Raw genomic sequence first — 20736 nt, forward strand, 5'->3', positions numbered from 1 at the left:
CTTCTTTCTGTTTGGAAAATAAACTCAAACAAAAGAGCACTTGAAGATATTCCAGTCTGCTGGGGGCCAGTCTAGTTCAAGAAAACTGGCTATCCCTGGCTACGTTAGAGCTACACTTGGAAACAGTCTGGAACACCAAGGAGCAGAAAATAAATAAATTGGGCCAAATTAATTGGCTATCTTTTAGGGAAATGAACAAAGAACTCTTTTTGGGGGGAGAAATCGGAAAGATCTTCATATATTTAAAATTAAATTTCAGAGTAAGTAAATCCCACCCAGATCACCAACCGAAGAACAGTGTGGAAAAAGAAAAGGCCACTGAAAGGCAAGAAGAGACACTTTCTGGATATCCTCCCCCACCCCACCCCATGACAAGTAAAGAATATACACGAAATATTAAAGTGCCCAGTTTAATTGAGACTACAGCCCCAAAACTCATTTTCCTCCCTATAAATTAAGCTGAAAGAAGAGGCCTGAGTAAGTGGTCACATGTGGTATTTAAGTTTAAAAATGGCTATTCTTTAGTTTTGTACCCAAGCCCCTATGGTCTTTCCGGTTAAATCAGATTAATGCCGCCTTTGTACGTGTAGAAACGTATTAATATTTTAATATTACAATATCAGACTCTCACACATTTTATATACAATGCTTAATTCCACATTTAAAATATGTCCTTTAGGTTTACATAAAAACGAAAGTACTAAGACTATTTACAAAAGTACATTAAATACTCTTAGGATTAAACGTTCCCACTTCGATTTAGACAGGAATGAACTTCGTTTGCAACTGACAGGAAAGGGTCACGTGATCATAGCAAAAGTTAATATGTTATAAAAAAAACCAACCAAACTAAAAACAAAATTAGGGTTCTAGAGAGCTAAGCCACTAGCGGTTCAGATACAATAATAGTTATAATAAAAGCCCCAAGCCGAAGGATTTTCACTTGAGGTGAGTGGGGTTTTCTTTTTTAACACTAAGTCTCTTGCCTTTCATAAATTCTGGGGTCTGCGAGCCCTAATCTAAATGATTAGGCGGAAAGGGCTCTTCCTGCTGAGCGAAGAATGTTCCAAATGCTGACTGAGTTACTTCTCCACCACCTCCTCCACGCTGGGGAGTTTGCGTTCCTCTGAGGAAATACTGTCCACGATGGAAGAGAGGCGCTGAAGACTGCTGGAGGCTGAAGCATCGACGCTTGCTCCTCCTGAACACAGAAAATAAACACAGATCGCGCATGTAGCATCCTCCAGTGTGTCCCACAAAGGGCCACCGAGGCCACTCGGGAGGACTGCATCCCTGAGAGCAAAAAAAACCCAAAAAAACAAAAGACAAAAAACGCCCGGCTTTGGCCCTGCATCTCTAGCTCGCTTTGAGCTCTCAGTGCTGGGCTAGAGCACCCCTGTGCTGTGCTGAGCCTGGTGCTTCCAGTACAGCCCAGTGCCCTTTCCTTTCTGTTACCTTCCTTAGCAGTTATCACCAGGCCCCTGGAATGATCCGAAACACTTGGCCACTGGGGGCTGCAGGTGCGCAGGAAATCCGCACCCTCAAGCTGAAAGGAAAACCAGAGCAACAGATTAGGAAAGAAACAAATACGGGGGGGAGGGGGCAAACGGTGGGAGGAGGTGGCTTGGGGGTGTCTCCCCTGCTTCCTTGGGCCAGACCGCATTTCCTGCTTAGGGCAGGGGCTCAGTCTTCTAGGGTCACTGGGGGTTCATTATAGAGGGCGAGGGCCGGGCAAGAAAGGGGGTAGGCACCAAGCAGGTGGAGGTTAAGGTCTCCGAAAGACATTTTAACGGGCCTTTTACATTTCCCTGCCCTGGTAGCATCTGGGCTTACAATTTCTTGCTTGGGTTTGTAGCTGTAAGGGTCCACCCCCAGCTCCTGCATTTTCTCTTGCTGATCCAGCCGGTGCAGCAGGTCCTGCAGACGCTCAATGTAGCTGATGGCACTTCTCAGAATCTCCACCTTGGGCAGCCTCTGGTTGGGGTTGGCCACAGTCCTACGCTTCAATGCCTCAAAGGCTTCGTTGATTTTCTTTAGCCTCCTCCTTTCGCGCAGGGTAGCTGCTTTCCGACGATCTGTGGGGGCAGATTTTCTCTTGCAAGTCTTGCAAGCCCAGATCAGACACTGACCTGGGCAGTGGGGAGGCTGAAGGCCTGGGGGAGCCAGAACGTGTTCCTCTCCACTGCTGTCGCTCCCGGCTTCCTGGGGCATTTGGTCCTGGCAAGGGGATAGGGTACCATCACTCCCTGGGTACAAAGGAGAGCCCTCTGCCACTTCTAATGGCTGAAGAGTCACATTTTCTCCATCTAAGTAGAAGAAATAGGAGCCAGTTTCAAAAAGGTCCATCATCATGTTCTCCTCCTTGGCCTCTGACTGATCTGAACTGGGTGATGGACTCAAAAAACCCAGAGGAGCCACCCAGATGGCATTTAATTAGTGCGGTGACATAAGTCGACCCAGCTTTATATATAGTAGCTACTGAAACTCAATCCAACTTCTAGCTGTCATGGAGCATCAGTCTCCCAAAGCGATTACAGCTAGCGTTCCCCAGAACATCTAGTTTGAAAGAAATCGGAGAAATGTCACCTCTCAGAGTGAATGTGACAGTCCCTAAGACAAACAGGTTAAAACAAAATAGACCCAGAGAGTCGCAGCAGGGAAAGCATTGTACGTTTCCATTTTGATCACTTTAGACACTAACCTGCTAACCAGGCAACTTCAAAAACAACTGGGGATTAGCACTGCCCTGCTCCTCCCCCCTCTCCAGAGTTCAACTGAATTCTAAGTATAGACTCATGATGAGAGAGTTCATAGGCAATAGCCATCGCTCCATAATAGCCTCATTAATATTTCCAATGTGGTTCGGCTCTTTGCTCTGTTCTGCCTGTCAAAAAAAGATGCTATCCCTGTGATTAAAACCATTACCAGTCCTTCAAAGATTACATATGGCTTTCAGGCCTCAGCCTCAATAGATGCAGGTAAATAATCTCTTTCCTCTCTTTTACTACATTGGTAAGATGAGGTGGGAGTTGGGGAGTGGGTGAAGGGCGCTCAACATCCCATGCTACTGTATGAAGTGACTTAGGGTTTCTTTCACTGTGACCTTTCCTTTGGCTACCTGTTATTTTAGAGAGTGCAATTAAAATATGGATTCTATTTCCTTTTCCAGTTGGAGCAGTAGCATCTAAAGGTAGGACTGAGATACAAGAAAGAAAAGGAACAGGGAACAAGCCCCTAAAATAGTTACAGTTAAAAAACAAGACACACAACAGTCGCTTGACATTTCAAATGTATCTTGGAGTAACAAGAGGTGCTGCACGGTTTTGCTATCTCCATTCTCACTATCCATTGACTCCACCAGAGCTGGTTGCTTGGGATTCAGATGAGTAAGAAGCCAAGGTTCGTGTGATGAAACAAATGTTCTTTATTGTACTGTGTCCATGGCCCAACACACACCCGTGTCGCTCCTAACACAAAAATGAAATATAGAGGGCTCCCAGATTTCAAAGAACTCTCTTTCAGTCCTAGATGGGTAGAGTTCTCTTTCTGTGTTTATGGATAAGTACTATTTGGACTACTTCAAGATGACAGTGGTTCTTTTATCGAGTTCGGGTAAAGGTTCAATAAAATATTATCACGCATATGACTTATGTAGCATGTAGCTGTGAAGCGAACATTAATTATCGTGTGTAACATAAAACTCTGTTGGGACTAAGCTTTTCGAAGTGAATCAACTACAGCTGGTGTCTCCCCTCTCTCTGTTTGGCTAGTCTCTTCTTCCCTAAATCTTTGTTTCTCTTTCTTCAATTTTCAATCCTTTTCGAGAATTCTGGAGCGAGTACTTCCACTTCCAATAAATAGTTTTCGAGATAAAAGTCACACTCTATAGTCAGTGCCCGAAAAGGGTGGAAAGTATAAGAATTTATTCAACCTCAAGCTCTGGTTGGGTTATGATCCCTATGGTTTCCTTTTTCAAAAACTAAACTAAATTAATAAAACAATGAAAGCCATGCAAAGATCACTTTCATATCATTTAGGAATTAGTTAAAAATTTAACCCGGGATACTTTATTTAGTCCTTCTCCACCTCCATTGAGAGCTGAACTTTGAACGTTAACCTTGAGCAATTTTGGCTAGTTTTGTGTATTTGTTCTTGTGTAGCTGTGATTTCCTTAACAGGACGGAGAATCATCATTAAACTTTGGGGTGGTAGACAGCTCTAGAAAGAGGAAGGAGAATGTAGTACTTGTTGTGTTATTTCCTGCGATTTCCACTAGCTGCCTGGAAGGTCTAAGACTGTAGACTGAATGCCACTGCATCTAAGAGTCTAATCTAGCCTGGTCTACAGAGCATGCCTTGCTTCTAGCTACACATTATGCTATGTCATACAGAGAAGACAGTTTGAAAGGTCAACTTTTGAAGAGGGGAATCATAGGGCATTGTTACTCAAATAACTAAAATAGTGTCCTGCACCCTTTTCTCATAATTCTGATAATTTTATCTCTTCTTATGGAATTTAAATCCATAGTTAATTACTTTGACAAAGGGACAAGAATTCCTGGTGTGCAACTGCATGTACAGGGGACTATGAAAACAACAATGTATCATCAAACAGAAGGGTCTGGGGAGACAGCTCAGAAGGGAAACTGCCTGTTTGGCAGAATAAAGACTTGAGTTCAGATTATGTAAAATACTGAGCAGCGTGGGAGAAGGTGGAGACATGAGGTTCCTTGGGATTGGTAATCCACCAGGGGAAGCAGGAAAGAGCTTAGTGGTCTCTAGAATTAGAGAGTGAGATTTTGTCTCACAAAACAAACTACAGAGGGGAATGAAGAAATAAAATACACGAAGTTGACTTTAGCCTACATTTACATGCATGCAAATAGACACAGTAATAGTAGTAGTAGTAGTAGTAGTAGTAGTAGTAGTAGTAGTAGTAGTAGCAGTAGCAATAGCAGGAGGAGGAGGAGGAGGAGCAGCAGCAGCAGCAACAGCAGGAAGAGGAGGAGGAAGAGGAGAAGGAGGAGGAGGAGGAGGAAGTTTTCAACAAGAAGAAGTGTTGAATGTTTAAGAGAATAGGTTAAACTTTATTTGAATGTTATATAATGTATTTATGCCAAAACATATCACATCATATGTATTCAAAATAAAGATGGAGCACGGTACATAAGGTACTTTTATTACTGAAATTAATAGAGTAACAAGACCAAAAAATCACTAGTAAAGAATTTCGAAGCTTGGTCTGCAGAAGGCCTCACTAAGGTAAAGGCATTTCTAGACTCTGCTAACTCTAACATGTGTCACCTGGATGTTACACATCACAAATCTGCTAAAGAGTATGTAAGTGCTCACTTTACTCTATGTATCTTACAGTCAGTATAGAAACATAGGGAAAAAAAGATTCTAAATTATAACTAACAGAGATTCAGGAAGCTGGTGAATAGCTGCAAAGGGTAACTTTTCTTCTGGTCAAGTTAAGCCTTTTCCTATTGAATTATTCTCTACTAAATTGTAAAGCTGTCTTCCCACCATCTTGCAGAACTTCTGTAGTACAATAAAATAATATCGGTGTTCTCCTCAACATAAGCAGATTTCTACTTTCTCTTCCTACTTTATTCACTAATTTCCTTTGTTCATTGTTTTGGAAGTTGTAGACTGGAAAAGGGGACATAAGAATAAGAAAGTTCTAGCATGAGTAATAACTCTCCTTTCAGATTAGCTTAGCGGGAAAATATGTACTAATTCCAAACAATTAGGTAGTGTTTGGAACTCATATTGTTTACAAAATGTGAGAGGCTTGTAATTGTGATTATATTATTTCTCCATAGAAAACGAGTGAGATACAGATGTTAGCAACCAGTTAGGTGGGTTGGTGCAAATTCAAAGTGTCCCATTTTAAATAGCTAAAGTATGTCTTTTAAGACATTGCAGCCCATAAATAGTAATAAGAATTATATTGTTATTAGACCACCTCAAAAAAACTCTGAGTTCATTCATCATAAAATTTTACACTAGGTAAACAGTAGAACATCTTTCAATAGTTTATCCTGTCATTTGAAATTCATAATTATTTTCAAATGCATTTCTTTTGGTCATTGTCCCACAAAATCTTGAATGTGTCTAATTCTTGTCTAAGAAAAGGAGAAGGAGGGCTGGAGAGATGGCTCAGTGGTTAAGAGCACTGATTGCTCTTCCAGAGGTCCTGAGTTCAAATCCCAGCAACCACCTGGTGGCTCACAACCATCTGTAATGGGGTCCGATGCCCTCTTCTGGTGTGTCTGAGGACAGCTACAGTGTACTTGTATGTAATAAATAAATCTTTAAAAAAAAGAATTTTATTGAAAAAGAGAAGAAGGAAGAAAAAGTCTGTGGATAATGTGGTAAGCGGCAGATTTTAACTATGTGCCTTTAAGAAGGTCGAGTATTGTGGGAGGAAAGAGAATCATTGGAGCAAGACGTTCTTAGGACTTCCAAGCCTTCATTTTTGTTGTTGTTTGACTGGTTTTTTTTCTTTACGAGACTTAGTGATATCTTATAAGTTTACCGTTAGCATTTGACATTAAATAATATCACACACATGCTGTGTGCATATTCTACAGTGTTTACTCAGGAACTATCAAGATTAGTCCCGATTGATTCACGAAGCTTTAATTGAACTAAATACATTCATCATCCCAAATAGATTTGTAAAAATCTTGCACAGAACATGTTTTAGATAAATCTGGAGGTCTGTTTTAAAGATATCAAAGTGAAAGTATTATACGTAGTAAATTTCAGTTTACTGGGGACAGTGACAGTGGCTAAAACACACAGAAGCGAATAGCTAAGAACTTTGAAGGAGAATACCATCCCTTCAGGGTATACAACAGTAAAGACTCTCAGAGCAGGAAATCTGAGGAGGAATGATCAGGGACAGAGGTTTTAAGATGTTAGGTTGATATTTCTGAGAAGAGAAGTTGAGGATTTTGGAAAACTGTTCTGGCACGGCAGTGAGTGTAGGAAGAAGTTCAAAGAAGCGGTTGCCACAGAGAACAGATGAAGAGTCAGTTAAAGAAGTTTCCGTGGGCTACCACTTGGGGTTGGGGCTACATTATTATGTAACTGGATTCAGAGAAATTACTAGCTGAGAAGATAGACCTCGGGGCTAGCGATGGAACAAAACGAAAGGAAACTTGAGTAGAATGGAGCAGAAAAAAGGACAGAACGTAAGACTAATCTGGAGAAACATGGATGATTGGCCCTGGGGAAGACAGGGAAGGGAGCGGTCTGTGAGGAAAAGGCAATACTCAGAATCAGCCTTGCCTCAAACTTGCGGACACTGAGAAATATGAACCCTGAGCACCCGGAGCTTACTTAAGCTGCCAGCAATGCGTGCTCAGAGATTCCCAAACACGATGGTTAAAAATAGCTTTGCACTTACACACTGAGAGAACATTTGAGTCACTTCTGGGGACATGGGGGGAAGGGCTTCAACCAAGCAGAGGAAAGGAAAGATATGAAAATCCACAGCTCTACCCTTCCAAAGTTATGCAAAGAAATGGGGTAGGACCTAGATAGGGGACACTGTAGTTATGAAGCCCAGAGGAAGGGGCCCCTGGAAGCTACTCTCTAGGTCTTTCATAGAACGCGTCATTCCTTGCTCTCATCACCCTTTAGGGACACAGGCTCCTACCAGTCAGTGTTCCATTTATGCACCACCCCTTATGCTGCCTGTCTCTTCTTTGGAGGCATGGTTTTCAGGAAGATGATAGCGACTTATCCCTGAGAAGCACGTATTCTCACGGATCTGTATTTCTGAATTTAAGATTAAAAATCTGTGAACCATCAGTGTTTTTCCAGGCTAAGTATTTCTTTTGGGTGAGTTACAGATCAACATAGATTTGCTTAGCTCCGAGTAGGTGCTTAGGATTCTTGCCGGAAACTTCCATAACTGGGGCTGTCTTGAAGCCATCAGAAGAAACTTGTACGTCCAGAAAAACACTGCAGATGTGTCCAGGTGTTTGTTCATTTAGGAGAATAATATGTAATGTGCACGATACAAAAAGAAAGCTCTTCCTTTAAGAATTACTGTAAATTGCAAATGTGAAGTTTGGTATTAAAGGGGAAGCTTTAGGGCCTTCATTTGACCTTGAACAAGCAAGACAATTTCTCTAAGTTTCAATTAGCTAGATCTTAAAACAATAACATCACGCCACAAGATTGTTTCAAAGATTAAAAGAATTTCATCGAAACCGCTCTACAGTGTCAAACACATAGTTTGTCGTAATTAATGGTGCATTATGTAGCCTCCAATTAGAAAGGACAAAATAGATCTATCATCCAAATAAATCCTATGAACAGAATTTTGTTTACTACTGTGTGCGAAATTTTATGCTACATAATTTTTATTTAACTATGTTGCCTTCTTGAAGTAGTACATGAATACATCGGCATGCTGCTGCTCACCGTTAAAATGTGGCAGATGTGTAGAGTTTCTAGGTTGCTTACATCTTCTAAATGCATGAATTATGATATTTACAATATCTAGGTTATAGAGATGCCCGGAGTTACTGTCTTGCTAAGATAAGCAGATGTCTCTGGTATAGAATGGTTATCCAAGTATTCTGTTACTGCCCCCCAACTGGCCCCTTATGACATATTGCCCAATTTGCTTGGTGCTTGAATGCTGGGGTCAGAGCCAACTGTGACAAATAGTCACCACTGTACAAACACACTATTCCATAAAGCTTCTCTACTAGTGTGGGAAATAGTCGCTTAATCATTTATTCAGATTTACATCTCCCATTGCTTTGAGAAAGCAAGATATTTTTGGAATGGGCAATATATAGTTTGTAGGTATGTGATTTAAAAAATACCAAAGCTTATAAAAAGTTTGACTGCATGCAATCTGGAAATTTGTGTAGACATCAAATGGTCAGCACATCACACTCATCACAAAGTGACAAGATCCTCTCCGATTTCATGATTAGTGCTAGATATTTAGGTGTGAGAGAAGTTTTGCTCTGTAAACTCACAATGTAAGAATAATATTTTGTTACATTGCTGACGCACTCCCATTGATGTTTTTATTTTCTGTAATTAAGTATAAGCTATCTCGGGACTTAAAGAAACTTAGATAATCATGCAAGGTTTGAGAGTTGTTGCTTTTAAAGAGAGTGGAATGAGAACCAATAATATGTGTACATACTTATATCTTGTAAAGCATCTATAGTTTAACTCTGGATTAATATGAGTCATAGAATTTGTATTGAAATGTTTTCAACAGTGCTTTCCAAGTACAACATTTATTTCATCCTTTCTAGGTTTTCGTAGAAAACAATGTTTTAAAACAGTGAAGACAGAGGGAAATGTGATGTCAGGGGACAGTGTAATTCAAGTCCTCGGTCACAGGGCATATGCCTATGCTCTCTTCCCCATTACTCCGGCCTACTTCCAGAAATCACAGGGTCAGGGCTGTGGATGAGTAGCGGGTCCTAGTAGATAGGAAGTGTATGGATCCAGAACTAAGGATACTCTGAACATCTGACCAAAAGCTACAGACCACCTAGAGGAACATCTTTCTCAATTGAGTATAGCATGCTTTCAGGATATCATGATCTTTTTCAATTATCGAGATGTCAACATTCAAATGTGGTCAATGGCTATAAAGAAAAGTAGAACATAGAGGACATAAGTACACGCAATGTCGTGGTATCTAGAGATTCTGCTCCTCGCAGTCTGCACGATTCTACAAGAAGGTTTTCTAGGATCTTTCCAAGGAGCAAGTTTAACTTTTAAAAGGTACCCATAACTTTGATAACCTCAAAGAACGTTAACTGCGGTCCAATCACATGCACATATTTGGTTTATTAACATGATTCCACTGAGTTAAACACAGCACATCATCATGTGAGTCACTCATAAGAACCTTACCGTCGGGCTGGAGAGATGGCTCAGGCGTTAAAGGCTAGGCTCACAACCAAAAATATAAGAACCTTACCGTCAACTTCCTTTCATATCTTCCCTTTCATATAGCACCTTCCACTTTGTACATTATCTTTCAAAGATGATATGGAATGTATTTCAAAATTTCAGCTAGCCTTAGTCACTCTTTAATCAGGTCTAATAATCAAGAAGAGTACTTGGATTACTATTTTTGTAGTAGTTGACGAGAATGAAGAAAATTAATTCCACACCTCAATCTTTTAAAAGGCTAAAACATAAAACACATTAGTCCTATTTCTAAGTCACTTAAAAACAGTCCAGTTTAGGTCTTTCCATTTTCACACAAGGTAGGTACATTGCCTTAAAGCTATGTAGTCTGAGGGCAGAAAACAACAACAACAATTATAACAACAACAACCAATGTATTGCTGTGTTCATAACAAACTCCTTTTTTTCTATGTAAATCACCATAGATTGAGAGGAACAGAATTTCTAGATATGATGGATATTCAGTAAAGTCATACAATCAGGGTTTCTCTCAGTGTGATTACCGCAACTCTTCTCACTTTCAACTCCTCTTGGAACTGACCGCCTCTTATCAAAACTTTCCTTCCAATGGGACTACTCGTTTCTCTCAGCTGTTTTGATACGGTTCTTTGTCAAAGGTTCTTGTGCCTTCATGGGGCTATGTGCAACAACATGTCTTTAGAGTCATTAGCAAAGTTTACCTCCAGCTCAACCCCACACTCTACAAATGGAAAAGTTGGGTTGACCTCTTAATAGGTGAGCAGAGCTAACTCAGTAGTCCTCTGCCTGAGAAGTCATTGCGTACGAGAACAGTAGATCCGTGCAGGAGCTTCATTTCTTCATTTTCCTGCAGCCATCTGCATGGCTGAGTCATCCAAGAGATCTCTGATTACAGTTGGTTCCCAGAATTGATTTTTTTCCCTTTGGAAGCAAAAGTCTGTGCAAGTGAGATCTTTTCACAGTGATGACTGGGAGCACAAACAGATCCCAGGCAGGAAGCTAATAATCTTATTCCTTGTGAAAGATGCTCACTGTCACTAGGTGTTACTTGGAATCAGAAAGTCCTCTCCTTGTTAAGGATAGTAGTAGGTATTTAATAAGGGCTGCAGTTGCATCCAGTATTTGGAAATGAAACAAAGTTGCACCATCAAGTAGCTGGCCTTTCCCATGACACAAGCGCTTGTCTCCTCAGTTTTTGTTTTCAGTTACTGAGACTCATTACTTCACAAAGAAGGAATGCAAGAATAAAGGGTTGCTGTGCACTTTATCAATTTGTCCTGCTATTCCTGGAAAAGTTCACGTCTGAGCGTTGCCAAAAAGCAGCAATTGTTTTATGGTTGGTGTGCTAAGAATTGGTTGCAATTGTGATGTATGACTGCTTTGACATTCTTTTACCATTTGGTTCAGATCAATTCATGTAGCTTAGTTGTTCAGAATATCAGCTACTGTAGAATAGCACCAAGAAAATATTGTGCCTTAAAGAAAGGAGCACCATTCTCTCCAGATATTAATGTTTAATCTTACACATACGATTTTAAAATAACTAGGTGTCTCACATTTCCAAACTGTATTTTTCCCTCTTTGAGGATTTGGCATTTTTAATATTTTTCAAAAATATTAATATTAATATTAATAACAGAGTTTTTTCTTGTGTCTGGTCTACATCACTTCACCAAAATGTTTGTTTTTGCTTTTTGTTTTTGCTTTTGTTTCGTTTTGTTTTCTGACTAAAGAAAATCCTAGGTATTTTTCCAATGGAATAAATATCTTTTGAAGATTAAAGTCATGATTGGAATCATCATGAGGGTTTCTGATAATCCTGTTAGGCTATTTTTGGCAGAGTGTGTTACCTAAAGTGTTTTATAGTTTATAAATACATTTTCATAATAAGAACCTTAACCTGAGGGAAAAGTGAAGTGTGCTTGTAGAAGATTTTATAGGATTAGCATGAAATTTTGTGATGAAGCACAGATTTAAATCTAGCTTCAGAAGTGAGTAGCAGGACGGCGTTGGGACTCAGGAGTTTTGTATGCTCTATTAGAGTAAAAACAATAATACAGACAGAAATGAAGAAAGTGCAGGGGAAAGGAAAGGCTAGAAGGGGAAAAGTGGAGCTGTGAAGTCATTTTGAGTCCAAATTGGCAACTAGGCTGCTACTAAGATCGACCCTTTCAAAAATTGAAGGACTTAAAAAAATCAAACATAATTCACAATTGTCTTGATCATTCAATATATCTGTTTTAACAGAAAACTGCTTTAGGGTAAAGTATCTGTCTGTCTATCTATCTATCTATCTATCTATCTATCTATCTATCTATCTATGTATCATCTACCTATCTATCATTGACTTCAATCAATGACCTACCTGTTCATCTATCTATCTATCTATCTATCTATCTATCTATCTATCTATCTATCTCTCTCTATCTATCTATCTATCATCTCCCTATCATTGATCTATGGTGATGAGGATTGAATCTAACACCTCTAATATTGAGCCAAATTGCTAGGAGGAAAGTTCTTTAAGAGGGCTTGGTCCTTGAACCAAATATGAAGAAAAAGTGAATCATAGAAAGCGGGAACATATTTGTTTGTTTCCACATAAGGAAATGTGGAGTGTGGATTATCACAGCTTACCCAGCTGTCTTAACTGTCTTCTCACCAGGTTCATACCAGTAACAGTTTCTGGATCTATGGTTATTCATATTTTGCCACTCATCCATGACCACCCAATGCTTATTTGTTCACACTAGCTATATAAGATGCAGACAATCATTCATTCAGATGAAAAGACTATCCCATTTAAAATTTACACGGCGCAATCTTTGTGAGGAAATGGATGAGACTATTTCTCAAAATTTTATTTTCTCTAAGAAGAAGTATCAATATCACCTGTTAAGTATTTATTTCTATTTTGTATTGTCTCACTTGTGTTGGCAGTTTGCCTTCCAAATTCATATCTAAATCAGTGAAACACTTAATGTTTATTTACTGTCTTTGAAAAAATTTATAGTTTCTATTTCAGTAGAAGTTCTTGGAGCTTTTATGGAACCTTTGGGAATTACCTATTGAAAATATATTTTATAATAAGACTTCTCTTTTGTTGCTAAAAACAGAGCTTTTGATAGAAGTATGACTATTGAGGCTCAATCACAGAATACCAATTGGAGGTCACATAGTGTGTTTATCAACTGCTTGTTCTAAAAGCACAGTGGGGTCCTTCCTTCCTTCCTTCCTTCCTTCCTTCCTTCCTTCCTTCCTTCCTTTCTCTTTCTCTTTCTCTCCTTTCCCCCTCTTCCTCCTTCTGTTTACTCTTCTTTTGTTGTTGTTTTGCTTGTTTGTTTGTATGGTTGGGTTTTTGTTGGTGTTTATTTGTTTTTGTTTTCTGAGATAGGGTTTCTCTGCCTGGAATTCGTGCTGTAAACCAGGCTGCCTCCAATCTCACAGAGATCCACCTACCTATGCCTCCCAAGTGCTCCACCATCTATCTAGGGGTGGGTTCTTATCCCTAGTCAGTCATCCAACTCCTGAGTTTTTGTCATCACTAATGTTCCTCCAATGATACGTGTATCAATGTATCATTGTTTTGCCTGTCTAGTCGGAACCCAGGATGTGATGTCACCTTACCCACTTTCCACAACACTCTTGAAAGCCGACTCTTACCAACATCTCACCTTCTGGGACCTTTTGGTTCCTGAGGAAGAACACAACTCCCTGTGGGAAACCTTCATCCTTACCTCTTAGTGGGCTTCGATATTTGTACTCACAAAGTCTTGGATTTATAGCCAGAAAATATTTTAATAGACCTTAAGACAACTCAAAACTATTTTAATGGACATATTCGCCCTATGAAATAATAAGAGAAAAAATTGTGTTCCCCAATATTATTATATAATCATAAAACAGGTTTCAGTGAATTAAAAAAAGTATTTTTAAAATTTCCCCTGATCTGCAATTTTCTTCAGAAATTATAGATGAGTTTAACCCCTTGTGTTTTATATTTTGGCTATTGTCAGTGAATTAACTTGTCTCTTTTTGATAGATGGCCATTTGTGGCTGGAATATATTTATTTTTCAGCCTGGATTATTTGTACAGTTTTACAGTTTATTTATTTTATCTTCTAGGATGTAATATTTTCATAGTAACTACTGCCAACTTTGCCTCCTGTCATTTCTGTTTATTATCGTATTGATTAGGTTAGCCATAAACCTAGATCTCTTGAGTACTTTAAAATCTCTCCAGTATACTTTAATATCTAAGTTTATTTATACATTCATTCTCTCACACTAATTTGATGCTCAGTCACTGTGAAGGCTATGTGTATATATCTATGTGCAAATGTATGAGGATGCAGAAGTCGAGCAGATGTTGAACTCTGCCAGGCTTCTTCGGTTCTGTGTATACTGAGAAAAGAGCTACCCCAAATCTAGCTGGTGGGCAGAGTCCTACTCCCTGCTGACCCACTTCTGTGCCCCCGGCTTTACTTGGATCAGCATAGTGCCAATTCTCCAACTCTTTTTAGCCTTGCTTCACCTGTCTGTTATGATACACTACCTCTTACCAAGCGCCTCTCAATTGACCCGCTACCCTGGTTTGCCACCTGTTGCTCATTACTGTAATCTCTGGACCTGGTGTCAGCCTCTACGCATGTGCACACTGGCAACTCATTCCGGACCTGCCTCTCCATCTCCAGCACCTGTCTAACACACAGGGCTATCTTGTTTGGGGATAACTTGATACTGTCTCATCCTGGTTTTGAGTCATTAGTTTTGACAAGACCTTTTGAAAAGGAGATGCTAAATCCTCATTTATTTCTGCCTCTTTAAGATGTAAAGATAATGTGATAAAGAGAAAAAATTGCCTTTGGGCCACAGAGAGTATACTTATACACATATACATCATGTACATCATATACCTTATCATGTACATCATATATATCATATACAGTTACAGATACATACTGTCAAGCTGTTAATGAAATTTGTTTATGTACGAGTATTTAGAACACTTAAGACTTTAGCTGTTGTGGCTGTAGAGATAACTAAGCAGTTAACAAGCACTGGGTGCTGTTACTAAGGGCCCAGGTTCATTCCCAGTATGCCCATGGCAGCTGACAACCATATGTAAGTCCAGTCCCAGGGGATCCAACCTCTTTGGGCCTCTGCTGGTACTATACACATGTGGTGTTCAGCCATACATGGAGGCAAAATACCCATTCACATAAATAAAAATATAGTTAAAACAATTTTAAGAATATAGCTTTTGACTTTGGTGCATCTACAATTTTGTCAAATGGGAAGTCACTTTTTTGGTATAAAACCCATGTCAAAACAACACAGATCATTATGGAACTATAAATTGCTCAATCACACAGAACTCCTTTCTTGTCAGCTTCTGTTGCTTACGGTTTTAGATAGTTTCAAGTTCTGTTTCTTAATCTGAATAACTGATAGATCTGAACAATCGATCAGTATAGAACTAGATGACAGTTTTTCTAGCTTCCCATCATCCTTGTTTATTATTGATCCAGAAATGTTTTTCTCTCTGACTAAAATGATACTTATTTTAACATTCAAGTGTTGCTCCAAAAATATGTGAGCATGTGGGCAAGTTATTTCACTTCTGCAAGAGTGAATTTTCAGCCTTATGTGTTTACATTCCTCTTTCCTATGTAATTATGTTGAATGAGACACAGGTAAAACTACAAGAAACTTTTCGTTAACGATTACAAGAAGCAAACAGATGGAGAATAGTAAATAAATAATTCCATCAGAGAAGATCATGGGAAAAATGCCTCAAGGGTACTGAGAAATGTGAAAGAAATGTGGCAGTGAATGCCTGGATTGGAAATGTGAAGGGTACAGTTTAGCAAGCAACAGAAGGTCAATACTTGTCCCTCTAGTCCAATTGCAATATTGTAACCAACTTCTGTACTTCTCTATTCCTAAACCATTTTGACTTAAGTCTAGATCAGTAGTTCTCAACCATGGGGGTCAAATGACCCTTTCACGGGGGTCACCTAGGACTATTTGAAAACATAGGTATTTACCTTACAATTCATAACAGTAGCAAAATCATAGTTATGAAGTAGCAACGGAAACAATTTTGTGGTTGGAGGGGTCACTACAATATGTGGAACTGTATTAAAGGGCTACAGCATTATGGAAATTGAGAAGCACTGGTCCAGAAAAACAGAGGTAGTACTACAGGAAAGGTAATTTTTTTTATCTTTATTAACTTGAGTATTTCTTATTTACATTTCGATTGTTATTCCCCTTCCCGGTTTCTGGGACAACATCCCCCTAACCCCTCTCCCTCCCCTTCTGTAAGGGCTTCCCCTCCCATCCTCCCCCCATTACCACCCTCCCCCCAACAATCATGTTCACTGGGGGTTCAGTCTTGGCAGGACCAAGGGCTTCCCCTTCCACTGGTGCTCTTACTAGGCTATTCATTGCTACCTATGTGGTTGGAGCCCAGGGTCAGTCCATGTATAGTTTTTGGGTAGTGGCTTAGTCCCTGGAAACTCTGGTTGGTTGGCATTGTTGTTCATATGGTAATTTTTAACGTATGTTTAATTCAATGGGCAATGAAGAGTTACTGAAGAGATCAATGAAATTACCAGAGCTGTGAATGAGGGGCATACATATGACAAAAAGCTGTAGAGATTTACATAGTAAATAATATGGCTTGGTCAGGACCAAACATAATTCAGAAGAGGCAGCACACAATGGAAAGGATAATGAACAAGATATCTAAATACAAAGACTGTACCATCATTGACTGTGTGACGCAATATAATACATAGATTATGAGAAATGAACTAGATATCTCAGTGCGAAGGCTGCACTGGCATTGGCCCTGTAAGGCAATCTAACTACACAGATCACCATAAACTGTTGTAGAAATTTTTCATCCCAATCCAGGATTTCTAGCCTGCCTCGATCATTCAGTTCCCTGATAAAACACACACACAACCTTTATATTTACAATAAGCCTTAATCGGCACTCGAGCTGGCCAGATATCTACCCTCTCTGTTATTAAAATCTACTTTTCTATTAATAACCCCGAGTTATTGCTTACGATGATTTATTTGAGCTGCTTATAACTCCAATTGGTCAATCCTCAGGGCCTGCTTTCATGGCTCACCTAATCCATAGCAGCTTGTCCTCCATTCATCCTTCACCTTCCTTTTCTCATAGACCTATTCTGACCCGAAGCCCAAGAGTCCTAAACCCCACCTATGTCTCTTTGTCCCAGCGATTGGCTGTTGGCATCTTTATTTACCAATCAGAAATAACTTGGGGGCAGGGTCACATGCACATGGTGTCATTTGGCTGTATGTGCACACTCCAGGTCTTGGGGGCCCCCACTTAGCATTACAATAGACAGCAAGAACAAACCTCAACAACAAACAATACCCAAGAGCATCTGCTTTGAGGGTTAGTGTTCACGTGTGTGTAATAATTCCAAGCTGGTAAGAACAGAGGTGTGGTCACCTCCATGGTGGTCTCAATGTAACACAGCAGGATGTGGTGGAAATCATGGCTCCCTGTGACCATGAGGCTTTATGAGTGTCTGAAAGGGAAATAATAGAGCCTCATCATAAGAACTGTGACAAGATGAGTCAATTCTTATACATGTTTCAGAAAACTTCCTAGACTTGGTAGTGGTTCTACAAGGTTACTTACGACTCATATAATCATAACAGTTTGTTTTACATATAGATTCATAACACCATTTAAGTATATTCTTTAACAGTATACAACTTTTAATAGACTATGGCATCGATATTAATCTGCTTACTGTCCATTAACTTTATGAACAAACTACACTCTGATGAATATATGTTCAGGAATCTAGTGAGTAAATGCACCATCTCAGCTATGGAAAATTCAGACATTATAAATATTCTGTAGCCATTAAATGCTCTTTCTGGAAAGTACTTGGATTCTGTCAAGTACCATATTTAATATTTAAAGTATCAGTTGTTTAATAGAAATACCTATGGAAATGGAATAAGTAAATAACAAGTGTAAATTAATAATTTTCTCACATTTAACTCGTGCAACCATGCTAGCATGGGACTATAATAGATTTGTGAAAAAATCCATAGACATTTCATATGATTTATTCCAATAACTCAGTAGTATATAAAATTATTCATTTTTAATGATTATTAAATATTTGTTATTTTGCAATTTCTAAAACGCTACCTTTATTAATTGTAAAATAAAATTGTATGCGATTGTCATGTACCAAATGTTCCAGAATCCATGTACATTGTGGACTAGTCAAATCCAATTAATTACCAACTACATTACCACACATGGTGAGATACTTTTGTGGTGACTACAGCAAACACACAAGATCTATATGTTGCCAGAATCTGATACATTATCAATTAGAGCCACTATGCTATTCTCATAAATCTACTGTGCAGCTTTGAAGGAAACATCTCCCTCTCCCTTTACCCTATGAAGCATCCAATCCTCTGAGAACCACCTTTCCACACCTTCTCTGAGATTAACAACTTTGGTTTTGGATAAATGATCTTGTGTTAAAATAGGAAATATTTTAAATTAAAAGGAAACCTATACAGAATGAACGACTTTACTTGTAACTTAATTCATCAAATCCAATAATGCAGTCAAATGTCCTTCACATATCAGAGACAGAGAGAGAGAGAGAGAGAGAGAGAGAGAGAGAGAGAGAGAGAGAGAGAGAGAGAGAGAGAGAGAATGAATTAGAAATGACTTGGGGATCCTTGTGTAGTTTCCCGATTACATTCTATGCAATCTCCTGACCTCTATCCTCCCTCACAGTAGAAGTTGTAACTTTTTCCACTCAAGAATTTATGTTTTCTTTAGGATGGTATGTTCACATGTAGGTACTGTATCAAGTTGTACATAAGTGACAGACAAACTTTAAATATCTTTTCAATATTTGATTGTCTGTTCTTTAATGTGTTTTATTGTATTTATTTATACAATTTACATGAAGTAAAATGCACCGATTGGGTACCTGTAGTGTAACGCATTTTGCACATAGATTTCCCCATAAACATCGCCCCATCCAAGGAGAAACTGATTCATCATTCTTCACATTTCTTGTAACTTAAGAAATGTAACTTAAGAATTTTAACCGTTGGTACATTTAGTTTTGACATTACCCAGCTCACATAAACATTTGTTTTTCATATTATAGATTAGTTTGACATATCCCCAAACTGCATACAAATCATGTATAAGTATTCTTATTTATCTATTTTGTTACCTGGGCATGCTTTTGGAAATTCTCTATTCTTGAACTATTCATCAATAGTTCAGTAGTATTTTACTACCAAGTTACACTTCATTGCATAAATAAACCACAATTCTTTTGTCTATTGCCAGTGGTAAGCACTTGATTTCTCTATTTTTTAGTTATTATAAATAAAGCTACCAAGATCAGTTAACGAGGTCCTTTCTTGTAAATATAGTTTAATTTCTTTTCAATAAATCATAGGACTTGTGATGCATGTGTGTATGTGTGTGTGTTTATGTGTGTGTATATGTGTGTGTATGTGTGTGTGTATATGTGTGTGTGTATGTGTGTGTGTGTGTATGTATGTGTGTGTATTTATTCCTGAGATCTCAGAGAGTAACTTGAACCTATAAATACATACTTTTACATTACGTGAGGTATATTTGGACATTATTTTTTAAAATATATTTTCTGATTTGCCTCTGAATTCTGTAATTTTGGTTATAAGTGTGTTGTGCTGTTTGATATGTCTTAGGTAACTGAGGAATGCTGGCTTTTCTAAACGTTTGTTTGTTTTTATTTTTGTTGATAATTTCTATAATATTAAAGCTTATGATTCCTTCTGTGAAATATGCTCTTAATTTTATAAATCCCAATATTGGATATTATAGTTTTCATCATTAAAAGCTTCTTCTTCTCCTCCTCTTCTCCTTGGTGTGTGTGTGTGTGGGGTGTATGGTGTGTGTGTGTGTGTGTGTGTGTGTGTGTGTGTGTGTGTGTGTGTCTGTGTGTGTGTGTGTGTGTGTGTGTGTGTGTGTGTGTGTGTGTGTGTTTGGCAGGCTCATGATTTCTCTAGGTACTTACTGCTCTAGAAGGCCCACCTCAGCTCCAGGACCAATGAACTGTGGTCATAAAGACTGGGTTGCACAGTTCATTGCAACTGTTATGGGTGGGAGATAACAGATAACAAAATTGGTGGATTGACACCTCATAGACAGAGATCTAAAAAGAGTTCAGTATTTAACTGAAGATTTAGAAAAATCTGAATAACTCTCTCTGTATCTGCAGATGTATTTCATCTAAACCCAGTCAGTTAGGAAGGTTGATGAGGGCTTTGCTCTTTATGAGCTTAAAAGGCTGTTTGCAGAGATAAGGAGTGGGGAGGCAAGATCGGCAGAATTTACTCCATATACATATAAATTGATAAAGATTAAATCAAATTAATAAAAAGGAAAAATACCAATTTAACAAATATAGTCTCTTTATAATATTCTTTTTATTTTCCAGTAATGTTCATATTCACTGTCTATTATCAAACTTTCAACAGCTATATTAAAAATATTTTCTTATTTACTATATTTATCCATCTTTGATGGTTAACATGATCAGCTATACAGGATCTAAAGTAACCTAAAGGCAGGCCTCTGGCCACACTTTTAGTTATTACCTATATGGGTTGACTGAGATGGGAAGATTCACCCTGAGAGTGGGCAGCACGATCCTCGGAGCTTGGCCCCTGGAGTATATACAAAGGAGAAAGC

General features: G+C 38.7%; 1 protein-coding gene across 1 annotated transcript; it reads right to left on the reverse strand.

Annotated features, from left to right (window-relative positions):
* Positions 1–581: 581 nt before the first annotated feature.
* Myf6 (myogenic factor 6) lies at positions 582–2407 on the reverse strand. Its single transcript, XM_032890793.1, has 3 exons — positions 1834–2407; positions 1456–1546; positions 582–1201 (listed from the first exon to the last, which is right to left on the reverse strand). Exons 1-3 carry the CDS (start codon positions 2350–2352, stop codon positions 1083–1085), a joined length of 729 nt encoding a protein of 242 aa, XP_032746684.1. The 5' UTR covers positions 2353–2407; the 3' UTR covers positions 582–1082.
* Between the last annotated feature and the right edge of the window lie 18329 nt (positions 2408–20736).

The sequence above is a fragment of the Rattus rattus genome, chromosome 1 (assembly GCF_011064425.1).
Source record: "Rattus rattus isolate New Zealand chromosome 1, Rrattus_CSIRO_v1, whole genome shotgun sequence".
In the NCBI taxonomy this organism is placed as follows: Eukaryota; Metazoa; Chordata; class Mammalia; order Rodentia; family Muridae; genus Rattus; species Rattus rattus.

What these genes read in the sequence shown, in the direction of transcription:
- Myf6 (XM_032890793.1), bottom strand. Translation starts at nt 2,352, where the DNA reads ATGATGATGGACCTTTTTGAAACTGGCTCCTATTTCTTCTACTTAGAT. An exon ending in ACAAACCCAAGCAAGAAATT is followed by an intron (nt 1,547 to 1,833) that starts GTAAGCCCAGAT and finishes TTTTCCTTTCAG; the next exon opens with CTTGAGGGTGCGGATTTCCT. An exon ending in GGTGATAACTGCTAAGGAAG is followed by an intron (nt 1,202 to 1,455) that starts GTAACAGAAAGG and finishes TTCTGTGTTCAG; the next exon opens with GAGGAGCAAGCGTCGATGCT.